This window comes from Rhincodon typus, chromosome 6 (assembly GCF_021869965.1).
Source record: "Rhincodon typus isolate 14 chromosome 6, sRhiTyp1.1, whole genome shotgun sequence".
NCBI lineage: Eukaryota > Metazoa > Chordata > Chondrichthyes > Orectolobiformes > Rhincodontidae > Rhincodon > Rhincodon typus.
Genome location: NC_063337.1, coordinates 91,459,876 through 91,480,105, shown reverse-complemented (window position 1 = coordinate 91,480,105; position 20,230 = coordinate 91,459,876). Strand labels below are relative to the sequence as shown.

The 20,230-nt window shown below is 39.3% G+C and overlaps 1 protein-coding gene across 1 annotated transcript in view; it reads left to right on the top strand.

Annotated features, from left to right (window-relative positions):
- The window catches only part of LOC109914999 (serine/threonine-protein kinase 24), a 41,050-nt gene extending 22,314 nt beyond the window's left edge, over window positions 1-18,736 (top strand). Inside the window, exons 3-10 of the mRNA XM_020514602.2 lie at window positions 2,698-2,754; window positions 7,842-7,950; window positions 8,027-8,184; window positions 11,760-11,945; window positions 13,029-13,174; window positions 16,774-16,900; window positions 17,847-17,915; window positions 18,493-18,736. Coding sequence (XP_020370191.2) covers window positions 2,698-2,754; window positions 7,842-7,950; window positions 8,027-8,184; window positions 11,760-11,945; window positions 13,029-13,174; window positions 16,774-16,900; window positions 17,847-17,915; window positions 18,493-18,669 — 1,029 coding nt within the window. The 3' untranslated portion in view covers window positions 18,670-18,736. The remainder of the gene's footprint in view (window positions 1-2,697; window positions 2,755-7,841; window positions 7,951-8,026; window positions 8,185-11,759; window positions 11,946-13,028; window positions 13,175-16,773; window positions 16,901-17,846; window positions 17,916-18,492) is intronic.
- Window positions 18,737-20,230: the final 1,494 nt, after the last annotated feature.

Below are 20,230 nucleotides of genomic sequence, written 5' to 3'. Positions count from 1 at the left end.
GTCAGGCAGCATCAGAGGATCAGGAGAGTCAATGTTTTGGGTCGGTCCCATCCTGATGAAGGGTCCCGACCTGAAACATTGACTGTTCTGCTCCTCTGATGCTGCCTGATCTGCTGTGTTCCTCCAGCTCCACACTGTTGTATTGACTCTTCTCTGAGTCCACTCTCTCCAGGCCTCTTCATGGCCTGGGTTTCAATAAGATCCTCTAAACTCTATCGACCCAGTGTCCTCAGCCACCCATCATATGACCATCCCTTCATCCTGGGATCATTCTTGTAAACCTCCTCTTGACCCCTCCCTCCAAGGCAAGCGCATCTTCCTTTAATATGGACCCTAAAACTATTCTCAGTATTCTAAATGTGGTCTGACCAGAGCCTTATAAAGCCTCAGAATTGCATTTATACTCTTGTATTCTATCTGGAATAAAAATGGCCCAAATATCGTCCGTGTAAACTATCGATTATTTAAAAATCCATCTGGTTCGCTGATGTCCTTTAGGGAAGGAAATCTGCCATCCTTACCTGGTCTGGCCTACATGTCATTCTAGATCTGCAGCAGTTTGATTGACTCTTAACTCCCCCATGGGTGATTAAGGAAAATAAATCTGGCCTAACCAGTGACATGGGTATCCCATGAATGAATAAAAAGAATTAAAGGTACTAAAACTCTTGGTGCATGTTCTTGTAGCTGTTCTATAGTGAGTAATTCAGCTAACAGTATCAATGAAGATAAAAATGATTCAGAAATACTTTTCTCCAGTCTTTTTCTTTGCCTACTCATTACAGCATCCAAGCTGATTGAGAGTTTAGTTCAGTCTTTTATAAATGAACATTCCTGTTAACATGTTTGATCATTAAGTAAATGTTATACTATAGTTTTGTCTTGTTTAGTGATTCTATCACTGAAAAGGTACAAGTCAATACCCTGCCATTCTACTTTTATGAAAATGCCCTAGCTTCTGTAAAATAAATCAATGGAGACTGATTTAGTCATTTCCAATGTCTTCTCTAGACTCATTGAACTTGCATTTCTATAGTGCCTTTCTTCTCAGCATGTTTCAAAGTACATGACACAAGAACCTTCACATTTGATTATTAGATCAAAGCTAAGCAAAACCTCATTTTATTTTGGGACCTTTTGCATTTTTTGAGACTGCTCATCTGACACCTGGCTAATTTTTGCTCTGGGGATGGGTGTATCTGATTGAGTTATAGAAAATGCTAAAGGGGATTGATAAGGTGAATGTTGAACAGATGCTCCCCCTTGTAGGACATCCTTGAACAAAAGACCATAGATAATGAGTGAGAGGAGGTAGGTTCAAAACTGAGATGAGGAGAAACTACTTCTTCTGACAGGGTTGTGAATCTGTGGAACTCACTGCTCCAGAGTGCAATGGAGGCAGAATCAATCAACAAATTCAAGAAAGAAACAGATATGTTTCTGATGCAAAGCGGACAATGAGCTATGGAGTGCAGGCAGGAAAGTGGAGTTGAGACCAGGTTAAGATCAGCCATGATCATGTTAAAAGGTGGAGTGGGCTCAAAGGGCTGAAATGTCGACTCCCACTCCTAATTCCTATGCTCCTATATGACTAAAATGTATAGCATTTATTAGAGAAAATCTGATTTGAAATGGAAGATAGTTTTCAGTTTAAGAATGGTATTTTCAAAGTGTGAAAAGATATTTTTAAAATTTAGATATTGTAAAATTTCCACCTCGGTTTTTTTTTAATAATCTAAACCCAGATCTGTAACTTGTTCTTTGTCATTGAGTCCCAGCAAATTCTAGACTTCCTGGAAAGGAAAGGCCTGAGAGGTGATATAATAGAGCTCACACATTTACAGCGGATTAATAGGTTAGACAGAGGGTGATTTTCTGAATCTTGGTGCTGTAAGAATAAGATAGTAACTACTAAATTCAGTGGGAATTCACGACAATTTTCTTCACTTGGAGAGTGATAAGAATGTAGAAGCAAGTAGTTGAGGCGAATAGTGCAGATACATTTTAAGAAGAAGCTGGATCAACAAAGGAATGGGTAAGAATATACTGACTAGGGTCATGAGCCTATGATGAAGCTGATGTGGACCATAAACACTGGTGTGGACCAACCAGTTATGTGAATGTTTTTTAATTCATGAAATACTTTGTAGACATTGCAGGAACCCTAGTATATTTTCAGTTTGATAAACCTATCCTTGCATTTTTTTTCCCTATCATGTGGCGCTACTTAAAGCTTCCCTCTGTGTTCCAATTTTAGCCTTCTATATTTTGTCTTAATGTTTTCACCCTTAAAATTGAGGTGTTTCCTTTACAGAAATGCAAGATTACTTGAGATTCATTGAGGAAATCTAGTTAATTGGAACAAAAAAATTTCTTGATATTTAAGTGTTCATAATAAACAAACTTCCGTTAGTGTTCTAGCACATCTCAGAAAGAGTGTAAAAATTTGACATAGCCACAGAGAGGTATTAAGGATGGGTAACTCAAAATTTGGACAAAGAATTAGATTTTAACGTCTCATTTTGGACAGAAGGGTTTAAGGAGGGAATTGCAGGGTTTAGAGTTTAGGCAGCTAATGGCATCGCTGCCAATAGTGAAATAAAGGAAGTGGGGAATATGGAGTAGGGCAAATTTTCTCATTGCTTGTTAATACGTTAATATTCACTTTGCAAACAGTTTTGATCATTTTTCATGCAGGATACAAAACTATGGATTATCATGGAATATCTTGGTGGTGGCTCAGCTTTAGATCTGGTAAGTATATTATTTTTAAATTTTGCTATGGAAAATTCATTGGGAGGTAGTCTTTTCTTGTAAATAAAAAAAAATGATCATTGCAATACATACCATGGAGAAATTGCCCTTGTGACTTTGCCCAGTCTGGGAGTTTTAATAACTGCAGTTTTATAAGACGAAAGAAAATCTTGGATGGCATGTTTCGCTGAGATTAAAATCAGGCAGGTATTAGTGTCAGCCCAGGCTAAAATATTTTCAATTGCAGCTCTCAAAATAGTGTTGCAAAGTTGAGTGGAGTACGTGTGGATTGGAGGGCAAGATGTTAGAATTTGTTTGTAAAATGATAGGGGGGAAGAGTGCATGGGCCCTTTGAAAGATGATATGCTTTTTCTAGGCTTGGAGATTTAAAAGAAAAAGTCTGCAAGCAGCAGCAGGCACAGAGAGTTCCTGAAGTTGAAACATTTGGATCCAAGGGATCCAAAGGCTGTATGGTTAGCAACCCAGACAGTAGTCTTGTTTTGTTATTAAGGCAACCGGTTTGAATATCAGCCAATTAATTTAAACCAGCCCTTAGAGACTAAAAACCAAATAAATTTAAATCTGATGGTTTAGATAACCTAGGACCATCTGTTAGAATTAACAACCAGCAGCCCTAAACAGAAAATCACTGGCTCTCACAGAATTCTCTAAGCTCTCCGAAAACCATCATCTGACTACAGGTACAGCAGCGCTCTTAGCTAATATTCCTGACACAAGAATTTGATGGAGAATGGCATTCCTGGCTGAAGAACAGCGGAGAAGGCACCGAACATTCCAGAAGACATATCCTGGCTGTAATTTTGAGAGACTAAGTTTTTTTTAAAATTAATTTGGCTTATATAAGTAGGATTTATATCTATTGGAACAGCATACCATTATAATTTTGTTTTATTCGGGAATAGTTAGTAGTTAAGGGGGAATTGTTTGGTTTGTTAGTAGTTCTGTTAATTTGTTCATTTTAGAGTTAGATAGATGAATTGTTACTTGTTGATTATAGAGTGACTGTCAGGATTTCACTTCATTTAAATTCTTTATAACAAATTGGGAGGTGAGAGGCAGGTTATTACCTCTTTTCACACTTCCTTTAACAGATTATGAGATGAGCGAGCTTCTCTAGGTGTTTCAGTTTTAGTTATTTAGAGGGGGGTCGACCTCTGCTTCATATCTGATAGAGGGCTTTGGTCCGGGATTTGGACAGATTGGAGTCTTGAGTCTGGGATGTGGCAAGCTCGTGTACGGGATCTGAATGCAATTGGACAGATTTGAATAGATTTGGGGTACGAAAGGTCTCAGCAGATTTAAACAAACTTGGTGATTAGTGTCATAGATCTTTAAATAAAACTTAGGTAAAAAGTGGAAAATGGGTTAAATTTCGTTCACCTGTGGTTGGTTAAATAAAAAGTAGGGGGAATGGCTTTTAACATTACTAAAGAGGTTCTGGGGTTTGGGGATGCTTCCCAAATATGCCAAGAAAGTTTAGAAAGACAGAGGAAGGGTATACTTTTAGACTTAGCAAACAGGCTAGAATTGGGTTTAACTAGGGATAAGAGGAAAGCTGAAATTGTAAAGGAGTTAGTCAAGCATTTAGGTATACAAGAAAAACCATCAAGTGCAGTGGAGTTAGAAAAAAATTAAATTGCAAATAAGACAACTGGAGTTAGAGAACGAAAGCGAATTGAAACAGCTTGAATTATGGTTACAAGGAGAGGTCAGACAAAAAAAAGAGAAATGTTTGAACTTTGCAAGTTGCAAATTAAAGAAGGATAGCTGACTTAAAATGATGGAAATGAAGGTAGAAGATAGGCTTAGTGAGGAGGAGAGTGATGATGAGCAGACCTATTGTAGCCAAAGACCTGATAGGTATCCATACAAATATGTCAAAATATTACCAAAATTTGATGAAAAAGATGCAGAAGCCTTTTTCATTTCCTTTGAGAAATTGGCTAACCAGATGAACTGGCCAGACTGTGTTGGGTAATGTTAATTCAGACCAAGTTGGTAAGCAGGGCTAGTGAGGTATTTGCAGCGGTGTCAAGAGAATATGAAGAAGTAAAACAGGCTATTTTGAGTGCCTACAAATTGGTATCAGAAGTATATAGACAACGGCTCAGAAGTATGAGGAAGGAACCAGGTCAGACTTGTGTCAAGTTTGAAAGAATTAAGCATCATAACTTCGATTGATGGGTGAGAGCATTAAAGATAGCAAAGACATATGAGGATCTTAGATTATTCTTTTGGAGGAGTTCAAAAACTTACTTGCAGAAATGATAAGAACTCATGTTGAGAAACAAGGTTAAAACAGCGAGAAAAGCTGCAGAGGTGGAGGATGAATATGCATTAGTGCATAACTCGAAATCTAGCTTCCGACAGCAATTTCATTCCAAGGGATTGAAATTGGAAGAAAGGGAGATCCTTCAATGAAAAACAGAAAGTAGATCACACTGAGAAAAGTTTACCACACGTGAAAAAAGAAATCCAAGAGGGTGAAAGTCCTCAGGTGTTTCCACTGTAATAGAGGGGGGGACACAAAGTCACAGTACTGGTGGATTGAGAAAGGCACTGGGAAAAAAGATGTGGTGAAAGAGGCTAAACCAGTGGGATCAGCTGCGGTAGTGAAGGAAATCTCGAAGTTGAGGAGCTGCAGGAGAGTGCACAGCCTAGTCACAGACTGGGACAGTAGGATCGTACCCGATCTCTTCAAAGATTTCACCTCTGTGGATAAGATTTACTCAGTAAGAATGGGGGAGAAGGTAAAGAAGTTATAATATTGAGAGATATGGGAACTGGTCAGTTTCTAATAGTCAGAGATGAAAGTATTTGCACTCCTCCTGAAATGTTAACTGAGAGTGTGATAATCTGTAGAATAAATGGAGATTTAGCATTCCCCCTGCGTAAAGTAAGATTAGCAAAGTGACAGTGGGATTGATTGAAAGTGAGTGTCTATTCCAGGAATACAGTTTGTTCTTGGAAATGACCTAGCCGGATCAAAGGTGGGAGTGATGCCCATTTTAGTGGAGAAGTCCAAAGAATACCAGGGAACTGAAGAGTTAAAATAAAAATACCCTGGAATTTTTCCAGATTGTGTGGTGATAAGATCCCACGGTTATAAGTTAAAGCAAGAAGGGAAAACAAAAGAGAAAGACGAAGGAGTTGAGGTCCAGTTGGCTGATACCCTGTTTGATGAAATGGTAAAGGAAGCACCTAAACAGGTAGAGGATCAGGCAGAGGTGTTTGGTTCTGAAAGACTAAGGGAGTTAGAACAAAAAGATGAAACAATAAAAGATTTATATCATAAAGCCTCCTCTAGAAAGGAATCAGAATGTAATCCAGAAGGATTACCTTAAGGATAGAATCCTAGAGCAAAAGTGGAGACCTTGGCAGGTTAGTGCAGAGGAGAAATGGGTGGAAGTTCACCAGATTGTATTGCTGGTAGCATACACAAACCCTTTAAAGTCACTATCGCGCAAGCGATGTAGGGGTTGGAGCTCTGTTGTTACAGGAGGATGATTGTGGAATTGAAAGACCAATCAGTTATTTTTCAATTCTGGAAGACGTTTCCTGGCTGTAATTTTGAGAGACTAAGTTTGAAATTTTTTAAAAATTAATTTGATTTATGTAGGTGGGACTTATATCTATTGGAACAGCACACCATTGGAATTCTTCTATTTAGAAATAGTTAGTAGTTGAGGGGGAGTTGTTGAGGTTGTTAGTAGTTCTATTAATTTGTTCACTGTTAGCATTAGATAAATGAATTGTTACTTGTTGATTGTAGCATGACCGTCAGGAGTTCATTTCATTCAACCTCCCCTTTATAACAGATTGGGCGGTAAGAGGCAGGCCTTTTCACACTTTTCACACTTCCTTTAACACATTATGAAATGAGGCAGGCTTCCCTCGGTGTTTCAGTTTTAGTTATTCAAAGGGGAGTCGACCTCTGCTTCATAACAGTAGATTTTCTGCAAAGCAGCTAAGAAGTAATGTTTGTAATTTTGCGAGAAATTGAAATTCCAGAAAATACATTGATGGTAATAAAATTGAATCATAAAAGTTGCAACTTTCGTGCCCTCCCTAACATTTGGAAAGTCTGTAGAACTTATTATAGTGCTGGCTTGTTGAGTCACAAATCTAACATGGTTATTAAAGTTATTACAAGATTGGCCAATGTCAAAATTTGTGAAATCAGGAAAAGGAAGTGTTAAGATAATCTAGAAAACCAACTGAATACTGAAATTCTGTCTCATTGAGCAGTTATTTTGACTATTCTGAGAATATATACCCCACCTAAAATTTCTTGAGCATCATTTACAACTTGGACAAATTTGTGAAATAGAGATGCAAAGTCTGTATTTTAAGGGGAAGATGGATGACAGCTTGAAGGAAAGGGATTAGAAGGTTGTTTTGTGGTGAGAGGAACTGGAGTGGAAAGTGTTTAATTTAAAGCATTGCATCATGATCTCATCCCCACACTTCAGAAGATTGTATTGCCTTTGGGAAGTGGGTGTGATGCAGATTCACTGAAATAATGCTGTGTTTAAAAGGGCTAATTCTAAGGCCATGTTGAATTGACCAGTCTTGAATTTTCTCGACTATAGAGGGTTAAGGGAACAATCTAAAGATAGTGTTAAAGATCATGAAAAGGTAAATGGAAACTATTTCCTGTGGTGTGAGGAATCCAAGAAAAGGGAGAACTTTGTAAAATTAGAGCCAGGTCATTTGGAGTGATGTTAAGAAACATTTCATAATATGTAGGGAAGTAGAAATCTTTGACTTTCTCCCTTGAGGAAGTGTTGTGCCTCGGGTTTTGATTTTTTTTCTCTCATCTGTTTATTGGATGTAGGCATTACTAGCTGGGCCAGCATTTTATTGCCCATTGACAATTACCCCTCAGAAGGTGGTGATTAAAAATGGTAAAACTGTCGGATTTTTGTTTGGCACATGTTTGAGTGGATAAATGGTGTTGAGGATCTTAAAAGCATGGGATAATAGAACATGGTCAGAGGGCTGAATGGCCTCAATTTATTAAATCTTTGGCTAAGTTCTTAAAAGTTTGATTTTTTTTTTCTTAGTTAGAACCTGGTTCATTGGATGAATACCAGATTGCTACAATACTAAGAGAAATTTTAAAAGGCCTTGAATATTTGCACTCTGAAAAGAAAATCCACAGGGATATCAAAGGTAAGAAATTACATTCAAATTTTAACCAAGTGGTCATGTTCAAGACACTCACTTACCTTTGTATACCTTTTCCTAGCTGCCAACGTCTTGCTGTCGGAGCAAGGCGATGTTAAACTCGCAGATTTTGGAGTTGCCGGGCAGCTGACAGATACACAAATAAAGAGAAACACTTTTGTGGGTACACCCTTCTGGATGGCACCAGAAGTTATCAAACAGTCAGCATATGATTCAAAGGTATGGATTGTTACTGTTTCTCCAGAATGAACTGCAGGTAGAAGAATCGTCCCTTTTGTGAAGGCATAGTTTGCCTATGTGTCTATGACTATGCCCAATACACGTACTTCAGCTCTTCTACTGATGGGACTGTGATCCACGCTTTTGTTCCCTCTAAATTCTACAATTTATGTCTCTCCTTTTAGGTCATCCACTTCCATCCTCCAAATGTCAAATCATCCAAACATTTGCTGCGGTTATCCTAACATTCAGCGAGTCACTTTTTTCACTAGCACAAAGGAGATTGAGAGGTGACCTTATTAGAGGTTTATAAAACAATGAGGGGTAAAGATAGGGTGAATGGCACGTGTCTTTTTTTCTAGGTTGTGGGATTTCAAGACTAGGGGGCATATTTTTAAGATGAGAGGAGAAAGATTAAAAAAAAAGACATGAGAGGCAATTTTTTTTTAACAGAGTGGTTCATGTGTGGAATGAACTTCCAGATGAAGTGGTGGATGTGGCTACAGTTCGAATGTTTAAAAGAAATTTAGATAAGTATATGAATATGAAATGTTTGAAGGGATATGGAGCAAGTGCAGGCAGGTGGGACTAGTTTAGTTTGGGATTATGGTCAGCGTGGACTGATTGGACCAAAGGATCTGTTTCAGTGCTATATGACTCAATAACTGTATATGTCATGTTTACCATCACTCCTCCTCTCACCAGTTTACATGGATTCCAAGATTAGCATTGCCTGAATTTTAAAGTTTTGATCTCATTGCTTCTCACCTCCTGATCTCAATAATCTCCTCCAGCCCAGCAATCAAATCTCTATTGTGTTCCAATTCTGGCCTTGTAACAATTGATTTCCATTTTTTGTTGATTTCCACCAATTCCTTCAGCTGCCTGGGTGTAAAGTTCTATAAATCCTTCATTAAAACCTCACCGTCTCTCATTCTTGCATGCTCTTTCTCTCTCACACTCGCTCTCCGCCTTGTCTCCTTTAAAATTTACCTTAAAGCCTACCGTTTTGTCCAAGCTTTTGGTCACTTGTCCTAATATCTCCGTATGTGGCTTGGTATCAAACTTCAACTTCTGTTTCTGTATCAAAGGTGATTTTTTTCAAGTTGCTGTTTAAGTGCAAGTTGGCGAGTTAGTTGCGTAGCAGTAAAGTTGCTGGAACAGTAACCCAGAAACCCAGATGAATACTCTGAGAACACAGGATCAAATCACACCTTGGCAGCTGGTCAAGTTAGAATTAGAGTCATAGAGTCATACAGCACGGAACAGACACTTCAGTACAACTTGTCCGTGCTGACCAGATATCGTAAACTGATCTGGTTCCATTTGCCAGCATTTAGTCTCTATCCCTCTAAACCCTTCCTGTTCATGCTCCCATCCAGCTGCCTTTTAAATGTTGTGATCGTACCTGCCTCCACCACTTCCTTTGGCAGCTCGTTCCTTGCTCGCACCGGTCTCTGTGTGAAAAAGGTATTCCTCAGGTCCTTTCTAAATCTTTTCTCTCTCTCCTTAAACCTAGGCCGTCTAGTTTTGGACTCCCCCGCCCCAGGAAAAAGACCTTGACTAATCCCCCTATCTGTTCCCGTCTTGACTTAATAAACCTCAATAAGGTCATCCCTCAGCCTCTGCTGCTCCGGGGGGTAAAAAGCCCCAGCTTATTCAGCCTGTCCCAAGAGTGCAAACCCTTCTATCTGGGTAACATCCTTGCAAATCTTTTCTGAACTCTTTCAGGTTTATTCAATTAATAAAATCTATAATATACAAACCAGTCTTGGTAATGGTGCCAGGAAACCACTGTCAATTGTGATTTAACCCATCTGGGTTCTTTAGGGAATGAAATATTTCATTTTTATCTGATCTGGCCACCATTTAACTGCCGACCCACTGTAATGTGGCTGACTCTTAACTGCCCTCTATAATGACCTAGCAAGCCACTCAGTTCATTTGTGATTTGCCAGAAAATGCTGGTCTTGCCAACGATGTCCACACCAAGTGAAAGAATTTTTAAAAAACACTATTTCAAAGGAACTCTGACATGTGCTAGTAAGAAAACACCTTGGTCTTACCATGTGGGCTACCATGTTGAGTCACTCATTGAATAGTATAGGTGCCGTTACTGAGAAGTAACATGGAAAACAGGAGCAGGAGTAGGCCATTCAGTCAAATGATCACGGCTGATTAATAGAGGGAGAAATATGCTAAGTCTTTGTAAATCAGTGTGTCCCATTTAGAGTGCTGTGGCTGATTTCAAGCATAACACTCTGAGGATGCAGAAATAATTTACCAGAGTGGTACCAGCAATGGGTGACTTCAGTTATGTGATAAAACTGGAGAAGCTGGTATTGATCTCCTCTACTGTATGTACCAGCTTTAATAGTGGCGTTCAAGATCTGATGGAGTTAATAAGGTAAAACTGTTTCCTCTAGAAAGGCCACTAACCAGAGGAGACAAATTTAACGTGGTTGACAAAACAACCAAAGGCTACATGGGTATATTTTCCTTCTGCACAAAGAAAATCTGGAATTCAATATCTGAAAAGGTTTGGAAGCAGAATCAGTTGTTTCAAAAGAAAATTGGAAATACTTGAAAAGAAAAACGCTTTTACAGGGCTATGGGGAAGGAGCAGGGGAGCAGGATTAATGAGAGTTTTTTTTTTCCTTAGAGCTGGCACAGGCACAGTGGGCCAAATGATTTCCTCCTGGGTTTCATCCTTCTGTGAAAAGAATAGAGGGATTTGTTGCTAGAATTAGAAGAAGCAGGGCAAAAATGTAAGCACTTGTTTGAACCCCAGAATGGCGCTCAACATGAGGTTCATGGATGCTTTGGTAAAAATTAATCCTATATTTAGTTAATTAATTGGCATACAGATATAAACAATACAAATGATTTCTGTTTGCTGTTTTAAGCATTTTTTTTTTTGTTCTGCTATTTGCCTCATCTTCAATTGTTGCCAGCAGAAATTGGTGTGTAATCTAGTAGTAAAAGAATTTAAGGTGTCTGGTTGCATTAATGTGCAGTCCAATGGTATTGAATCGTTTGCTGGAACACCCTAGATTTGAGTAAAACAAAGAACTGTGGACGCTGGAGATCTGAAACAAATGAAAACAGAAATTGCTGGAGAAACTCAGCAAGTCTAGTGGAGAGAGAAACAATTAACGTTTTGAGTCCAGTGACCCTTCTGTTTTTGTTTCTTGCAGACTCTATTTCATAGAATCACAGAATCCCTACAGTGTGGAAATTAATTGATCAGTATGAGGGGAAATAGGTACTCTTTAAAATATCATCAGTTGTCTCCATTAGGTGCAGTCATGCGTGAAATGGTTAGGCATTCTCAGACGCCAACATTAGCAAATAACTTGGAACACCAATGTAAATGCTGTACTTGTGATGAAATTGCATTTTGGCATTATTTGATAAAAATGTGCGGCAGGTTATAATTTGGTTCAAGCTGAAGCAATAAGAATTTTGATGTCTATCCAAGTGTATTGAAAAAGCTAAGATTACACATGGTATTGAAACAAACATTTTGTACTGAATACAAAATAAGTTACTTTTTTTGTGTTCTGTTTATGTAGGCTGATATCTGGTCTTTGGGAATAACTGCGATAGAACTTTCAAAAGGAGAACCACCACATTCAGAGCTACATCCAATGAAAGTCTTGTTCCTTATTCCGAAGAACAATGCACCAACATTGGAGGGAAACTATAGTAAACCCCTAAAAGAATTTGTTGAAGCTTGCTTGAACAAAGAGCCAAGTTTTGTAAGTTGTATAAAATTTAAAGGTCTTGCTCGAACAAGGATTTTGAGAACCTTGGCTCCTGTTTCAGTTTTTTTTCTAACCACTCAAATTCCCTCCTGGCCTGCAGTGTGATCCTAACATAACACAATTGAATGCATCACCAATCCAGGTTTTTAAAGAATTATTTCATGGAATGTAGGCATTGTAGGTTAGACCAACATTTATTGTCCATCCCTAATTGCTCAGTGGGCACTTGAGAATCAACAACAATGCTATGAGTCTGCAGTCAGACCAGGTAAGGATGGCACTTTCCCTTCCCTAAAATACATTACTGAAACACATGAACTTTTACAACAATCAACAGGGGTCGCCATTAGGCCAGTTTTTTAAATCCAAATATTTATTGAATACAAATTTTACCATTTGCTAAAAGTGGGATTCAAACCAATGTCCGTACAACATCAGCTCGGGATTCTGGATTAAGTGCTACAGTGACACGACCATTACATCACCACCTCCCCATATTTTACTCATGTCAAGTTCTGAAGCGGTGAACAGGCTAAATTGTTTTAAACACATTGCCAACAATTCTATAGGCACAGACTAGCATTCAATCAGTTTTTCATCCTAAGAAGTGGCTGTGAATATTTAGGGGCATTAAAACAATAAAATCTGTATTTTCATTGATCCATTGAACTGTGACTGATCTGTTTTTGTTTAATGTGTTGATATCTGTTTCAGAACTGCACATTAAACATTTTAAGATGAGAGTTTTTGACTCAGGTGGCTATATTTAAAAGTTCTGGGCCTAAATTATAACTTAAGTTATGAATGGAAAACTCAATATGTTTGTGAGCAGCATGGAAAGACAAGCAAGAAGGAGCAATCTTACATTTAAATCGTGCCTTTCAAGATCTCAGGCCATCACACACAGCATTTTACAAACAATTACATTTTTGAAGCATGGTAACTGTTTTTGCAACTTGAGTTTGTAATTTCATCTGATATAAAGTGATAGTTGTATGGTTGCAGAGGACTGTTTTGAAAAGTTTTGCTTTGCTGCTTAAGAAAGAATAACTAATGTGTTTTCTCTATTTTCTTAAGAGACCGACAGCAAAAGAATTACTGAAGCATAAATTCATAATTCGAAATTCTAAGAAGACCTCTTACTTGACAGAATTAATTGACCGGTACAAGAGGTGGAAAGCGGAGCAGAACCATGACCATTCCAGCACAGATGAATCTGACTCGTAGGTATTCTTCTACCATGCGTTCACAGAATTCCTCTTAGACACTTGGATGTTTCCAGTAGAGCATGCTGAATTGTTTTGATAAACATGCAGTATTACATAGGATTACTTAGGATTTACTGCACAGAAACCTGCCATTCAGTCCATGATTATGCTGCACTCTATTTCAATTCACCCTATCAGTGTATACTTGCATTCCATTCTTCCCTCTCATGCTTATCCACCTGACCCTTAAATATACCCATGTTGTGCATCTCAGCTACTCGACATAAAGGTAAAGAGGTGATTTAATAGAAGAGTTCAAAATCCTGCAGTTTCAGTGGGGTATGTAAGGAGAGGCTGCTTCTGTTGGGAAGTGGCTCCCAGAGGATACATGCATAAAGTGATGCACTAGGGAACAAGACTGCTTTTTTTTTATTTTTCAAAGGGTGTGAGCCTAGTTGGCTAGGCTAGTATTTACTAACCATCCCTAATCGGAGAGGCCGGCGGTGAGCTGCCTTCTTGAACTGCTGCAGTTCTTGGGGTGTGCACCTATAGTGTGTTTAGGAAGGTAGTTCCAGGATTTTGACCTGATGAAAGAACAATGATACAATCCAAAATCGAGATGATATGAGGCTTGGAGGAGAACTTGCAGGTGATGATGTTGTCTTTCTAGATGGTCGAGGTTGCCGATTTGGAAGGTGTTGTCATAGGAGCCTTGGTGATTTGATGCAGTGCATGTTGTGGATGGTGCCTATCTGGTGAGATGCCTTGAGTGAATCATGTCCAGTTTCTTGACTGTTGTTGGAGCTGTTCCCATCCAGACAAATGTAGGGTATTCTTCACCCTCTCAAATTGTGTCTTGTAAATGATTGGGGAGGCAGGAAGTGAATTATTCGCCGCATAATTTCTAATCTCTGACCTGCTTTTGTAGCTACATTGTTTATATATTATTGTTTTGTTTCTGAACTTGAAGAAAGCAAAGCTTATACAGCAGGTTGCCTGTGATCCGGACTGCACAGTCTGTGGCAGCAAATTCAGTAGCAAAATTTTAAAAAGGAATTGGATAAGCATGTAAGGGAAATAAATATTGTAGGACTAGAGACATACCAGAGTTTGGGACTAATGGATAGCTCTTTTCAAAGAGGTGACACAGAATTGTTGAGCTAAATGATCTCCTGTGCTGCGTCATTTCAAGATTCTATGATTTCATAGCAAGTTCCATGTTCCCACCACTGTCTTGTGTAAAAGAAACTTCAGAAGCAAGTTTTTTAAATTCTTTATTGAATTTATTAGTAATTTTCTTATTTATGTATCCTTGTTTTATACCCTCTCACTTCACCGCCATCAAACCCCTTCATAATTTAAGACTGCTGTCAAGTCATCCTGTTGCTTTCTGTTTTCAAACATGTAGTAATTTAGGAGCGGCACGGTGGCTCAGTGGTTAGCACTGCTGCCTCACAGCGCCAGCAACCTGGGTTCGATTCCACCCTCAGGCGACTGTCTGTGTGGAGTTTGCACCTGCTTCCTGTGTCTGCGTGGGTTTCCTCCGGGTGCTCTGGTTTTCTCCCACAGTCCAAAGATGTGCAGGTTAGGTAAATTGTCCATGCTAAATTGCCCATAGTGTTCAGGGATGTGTAGATTAGGTCGGTTACAGGGGAATGGGTCTGGGTTGGATGGTCTGAGGTTCGATTGGACTTGTTAGGCCGAGGGGCCTGTTTCCACACTGTAGGGATTCTACAATTCTACAAACAAGCAAGCGTCCTAGCTTGTTTAATCTTTCCTGATATCAGAACTGAAGACAGTGCAGCTATAATCTTTATAAATATTTTAGCACCTTCTCTGGTGCTATTAATTCTGTAAGATGGAGACCAGAACTGTGCACCATTTCCCAATGTGTAGCTAACTTCTTTTTGCATATGCCTAGCTCTTTTTTGTAAAGCTGGGAGAGGGTCATTATGATCTAAAAAAGTAGCTTTGACTTGGTGTGCACTGATACATTTTCATTATCTGAACTATTTTAGCAACTGTAAATTTGCTATTCCTGCTCCATATATGTTAAAAAATCTTTAACCAATAAAGTTCCAATTTGCAGAACACTATAATTTCCGTTTCTTTCAGTAGGTTCTGCATTCCAGTGTTGGTTATTATCTGTAACATGGCTCCTTTTGCAATGACTTTTATTTGTATATCTGATTAAAACAAATACTCTTCATTAGTGATGCAATCTTAGCTGTTTTTAGATCTACCAAGCTTTCTACATTCTGTATTAATGACCTAGCTAAGTCCTTTGTGCAGATGTGTATTTAAATTTCCAGCTTGGGACTAACTGGAAATGGCTTTGAAAGATTTCGTGAGGATTCAATCATCAAATGGCCTCTGTGGTATATTAAATATTGTGATACTGTGAAATTGTTCAAGCTTCTGTGTGACTGGATTAGCATTGCAACCAGTGTAGCCCCACTTAGATTCACTTATTTTTTTGAAGATGAGCAAGTCATGTTTGTATCTAAGGTAGATTTTACATAGTTTTGTTTCTGTGTCAGTATTTCAGAGGCTTGCGTTTATGATCCAAAAATATGAGTTCAAATCCTAGCAGAGCAACTTAAATTCACTTAATTATTGTAGGAAAACAAAAGCTTGTATCATTAATGGTAATAATGAAACTATTGAATTGTTAAACCCATCTTACCGACTAATATTCTTTAGGGAGTGCAATCTTTCTTACTGGCCTACCCTGGCCTGTATATGACTGCAGACTCAGGTATATGACCATCTGCAAGCCACTCAGTTGTTCTTAACAGCTGGTAGGGATACACAATAAATGCTGGCCTTGCCAACAATACCCGTGTGATGGGGAATAGCGCCCTAAAGATCTCTGCTTGCCTCTACCTCATGCTTCTTCCTTGATCTTCTGCTGTCTAGGCTTTAATCTTTGGAGTTGCCTTCTTCTACCTTGCTGTCCTTTAAAATGCTTCTTGAAATCTATCTCTTTGACCAAGCCTCTGTCTCAATGCCTTCTGGTGTGACTGTGTCTTGAATTTTTTTGACACTTCTGAACCATGTTAAGAGGCTATGCAAATCGAAGTTGTTGCTTTTCTTGCAATCTTTAAAATAAATGCTTAAAACTATGTAGTGCTTTTCACCACCGGTGGATGTCTTCATGCATTTTACAGTCAGTGAAGTACTTTTTGAAGTGAACCCACTGTTTTAGTGCATTCAGCAAAATCCTACAAACAACAACATGATAATGACCAGATTGATTAGGGCCCTGGGAGTAATTCCCCTTCTCTCCTTTGAAATTGTGCTACAGGCTGTTTTATATCACTAAGCAGGCAGATGGAGCCTCAGTTTAACATCCCGTCCTAAAGGCTTCACCTCCCAACAGTGCAGTGCTCCCTCAGTCCTGCATTGGAATGTTGGCTTTGATTTTTGTGCTCCGGGCCTGGAGTGGGATTTGAACCTATTACCTTGTGGTTCAGAGGCACATGTGTTATCTACCGAGACATGTCTGACACAGATACCAAAATAGTCTTCATTTTTTTCTGGTGTAATGGTTTTGTATGAAGCCCCTTTCTTTTCACAGAATAGGAAACAATATTTTTTTTCAATAATAATAGGGAAACTGACCGACAAGCAGCGGGAGGAAATGACACAAGTGACTGGATCTTCACAATCAAAGAGAAAGATCCAATCAAGCTGCAAAATGGAGCTACACAGCCCGACGATCTCATTGAGCGGGATCAGGTATTTGATGGGTTCATCTTCTCAGTTCTTAAATTGCTGGTTGGGGGCAAGACGAACTGAAATATTTTAGCTTCAGTAGCTTGGGTAACGTTGAGATTCTGTGAAGTGTGATCCTGTAATTGCCAGCAGGCCCTGAGAAATTTTATTTAGTGAAAGCTGATCAACTTGTGCAAAGCAAGACTGAATGAGGTGGCATACATTTCATGGGGGGTGTGTGGTGGAATGGCACAGTGGGTGAGGGTTGTTGAGGGGGTTTGGGGAGGGTAATGGTTGGTGGTTATTGGATTGGAGTGAGGGAGCAAAACGAAGACTGAAAGGCAACCTGATTTAAGTATTGAAAATTATGAAAGCATTGGTAGGGTAGCTATAGCGTTCACATCTAAAGTACAAAATATAAAATGGCTACCATTAAATCTAATGGATTCAGGAGCGGCTTCTTTCAACCTGGACATTGCTAGAATGTGGAATTTGTTATAAAGTGGAGTGAATGACATTAATTACATGGATACGTTTTAGAGGAAGCAAGATAAATGCCTGAGAGGAAAGATTGGTTATGTTGGATGTAAGTGAAATGAATGTGGAGCACAAACATCGGGTTTAGATCTGTTGGGCCAAAAGCCTGCCTTGTTGCTCTAAACATTGTGTGTAATTATTGTTAAAGTTCCAGTCATTTTAAACAGTTATGTGTTAGCCTAGAGCAAGCTGGTTCTGGATGAAGCCTATTGAAAATAGCAGCATCTCTAAATAGAAAATGCCAATATGTTAATCGGACATCCTTTAATAGTCTTTATCACCATTACCATTGAGGTTTGCTGAGAGATGTGACTCTTTTGTGTCTTTGTTTCAATGTGCACGTCTGTTTTCACCTTAACCACTATTCAACTTGATTGAAGTAAAGTTGCAGATTATATAAGGAGAGTAACTTTTGAACCTTATCTTTTTATAGGCAGAAGATGCTCCAAAGCACATGCTGTCTCAGTGTTTACCAACAATTATTTCTCCATTATTTACTGAGGTATGCAAAAGTCATTTATTTGAGTGGGATGGAGCGGGGTGGATGCGAGAATCATACAATCACTACAGTTTGGAAGCAGGCCATTCAGCCCATTAAGTCCTCACAAGACCCACCCCTCTACCCTATCTCTGTAATGCTGCATTTCCCATGGCCAATCTACCTAACCTGCACCTTTTTGGATTGTGGGAGGAAACTGGAGTACCCAAACGAAACCCACACAGACACGGGGAGAATGTGCAAATTCCAGACCAACAGTTGTCCAGATCCCTGGTGCTGTGAGACAGCAGTGCTAACCGCTGAGCTACCGTGCCACATCAGATGCATTGATTAATGTACATTCTCGTTGATTACCGGATTGATACGTTTTCCCATTGTATTGTTGTATTGACATATTCCTTAATGTCTTTTGATGGGTTGACTCATTCGCACTGCATTGACACACATTACTAGTCATTGACAGATTAGCCTATACTTCTGTCAGATTTATACTTACTCCCATTGTTTGATGGTTTGATTCCCAGTGCATGGAGGGTTGAAGCACGTTCCCGTTGTTTTGACGGACTGCATTTCTTTTCAGCTCGAGGAGAAGAGCCGAGCTGGAGGCGGTAATGCTCAAGCAGTAGAAGAACTAAGAGAAGCCATTTTTTTGGTAGAAGAGACATGTCCTGGCATTTCTGACAGGCTCATATCCCAGCTTGTGCAAAGACTTCAAAGGTATTATCAATTGATTTTATACTTCGGACCCAGTTGTTGAAACAAAATTGTTTTCCTGCAGCTCAGGTGATGTCTTGTGTTTCTGAACTCTGAAATCCCTCTGCTTTTCCATTATGCAAGCTTCTCCCCAAGTGTAGTTAATTATTATTTTATTTTTAACCAAACTACTGTCTTCCACCTGCTGGTATTAAATTCCATCTAGTATTTTTATGCGAATTTCATCATCTGTAATTAATCAAAAATTACCAACAGAATTCTGACCTTTATACCTTAGAATTAGAAGTCGTGCTACAAATATGAAATCTAGTTAGACCATACTTGGAGTAGTGTGTTGTGTTTACTGGATCGTAAAGAATAGAGTGCAGCACAGATAATACAAATTGATACCTAAATCCGTAAGTGTTCAATTTACAGGGAGAGATTCTGCAAAGTATGGTTTTTGTTCCTGCAATTTAGATTGTTCCTATCCCTGTGCATCTGCCTTTGACCTTTGATGTTTATTTACTATAGCATCTGGTGTCCAGTGAGATGCAACAAAAGTACCAGTTTATTGATGTGGTTCTTATCCCTTTGTATTATTTTCTGACTGCCTAATAATCTTCCCTTGGTCATTTCCACCTTGTCATCTGCATGCCAGTCAGCTTCCCCAGTGTCCACTGTTAACCCATCGCTGCCGCTCTGTTATCATACTGTTTATCTCACAAGAGCATGATCTATGGCTAAAATCATCTGCCTCCTACAAAATGTTTATTGTTTCTACTGACTCCGTTCTTCAGTGAATATGTTGGGCCGAAACAGACTATTAGAAAGCTCTGCATCCAGTCTAACTCTGGGCTGAACTTCTGATTCATTCTCTCCAGTAGGATAAAAACCTCCTTGTGTTCCTATAAAGTTAATTGTATCTGTCAATTTGCTGCAGAAACCCTCAACTGTACATGTGTCACCTATTGACTCAACTGTTAAAGTTCTGTCTTGACTGGCCTTTCACGTTTTCACCCTTAGAAACTAATGAACTCCTAACTCCTGGTCCTAACTCCTGTCCTTTGTACTTTCTCTTGCAAAACATCCTGTCATTGTTTCTTTATGCGCAATCTGCTCAAAACATGAGACATCACGGTATATTAATTGCCTTCCTTTATATGCAACTGCTTAAATGACATTTTAAAATTTTATTTATTATTTTATATGGAAAGTGAGCTTTGCTCACTGGGCAGCACTTATTGCCCATCTTTATTTGTCCTTGCATAGATGATGGTGAGTTGCATTTTTGAACTGTAGCAGCCCATTTGGTATAGGTACTACCACCGTGAGGTCCAGGAATATGACCCAGCTGGAGAGAGGACGTGACAGCAGATTGGTGTGGAGGATGTGGGGACAGGGTGGGAGGGGTGGAGAATGTGGGGACGGTAGGCGTGGAAATGCTTGGAGAACAAGGGATTGGGGAGGAGGTAGGGTGAGGTGGGGATGGTGGGTATGAGGCGGAGACTTAGGGAGGCAGGGATGGAGAGGGAGAGGGAAAGGGAAGATGGGGGAAGGGGGCTACAGAGGAGGGGAAGACGGTGAGGGACATGGGACAGGGGAGAGAGGGATGGGGGGGGAGA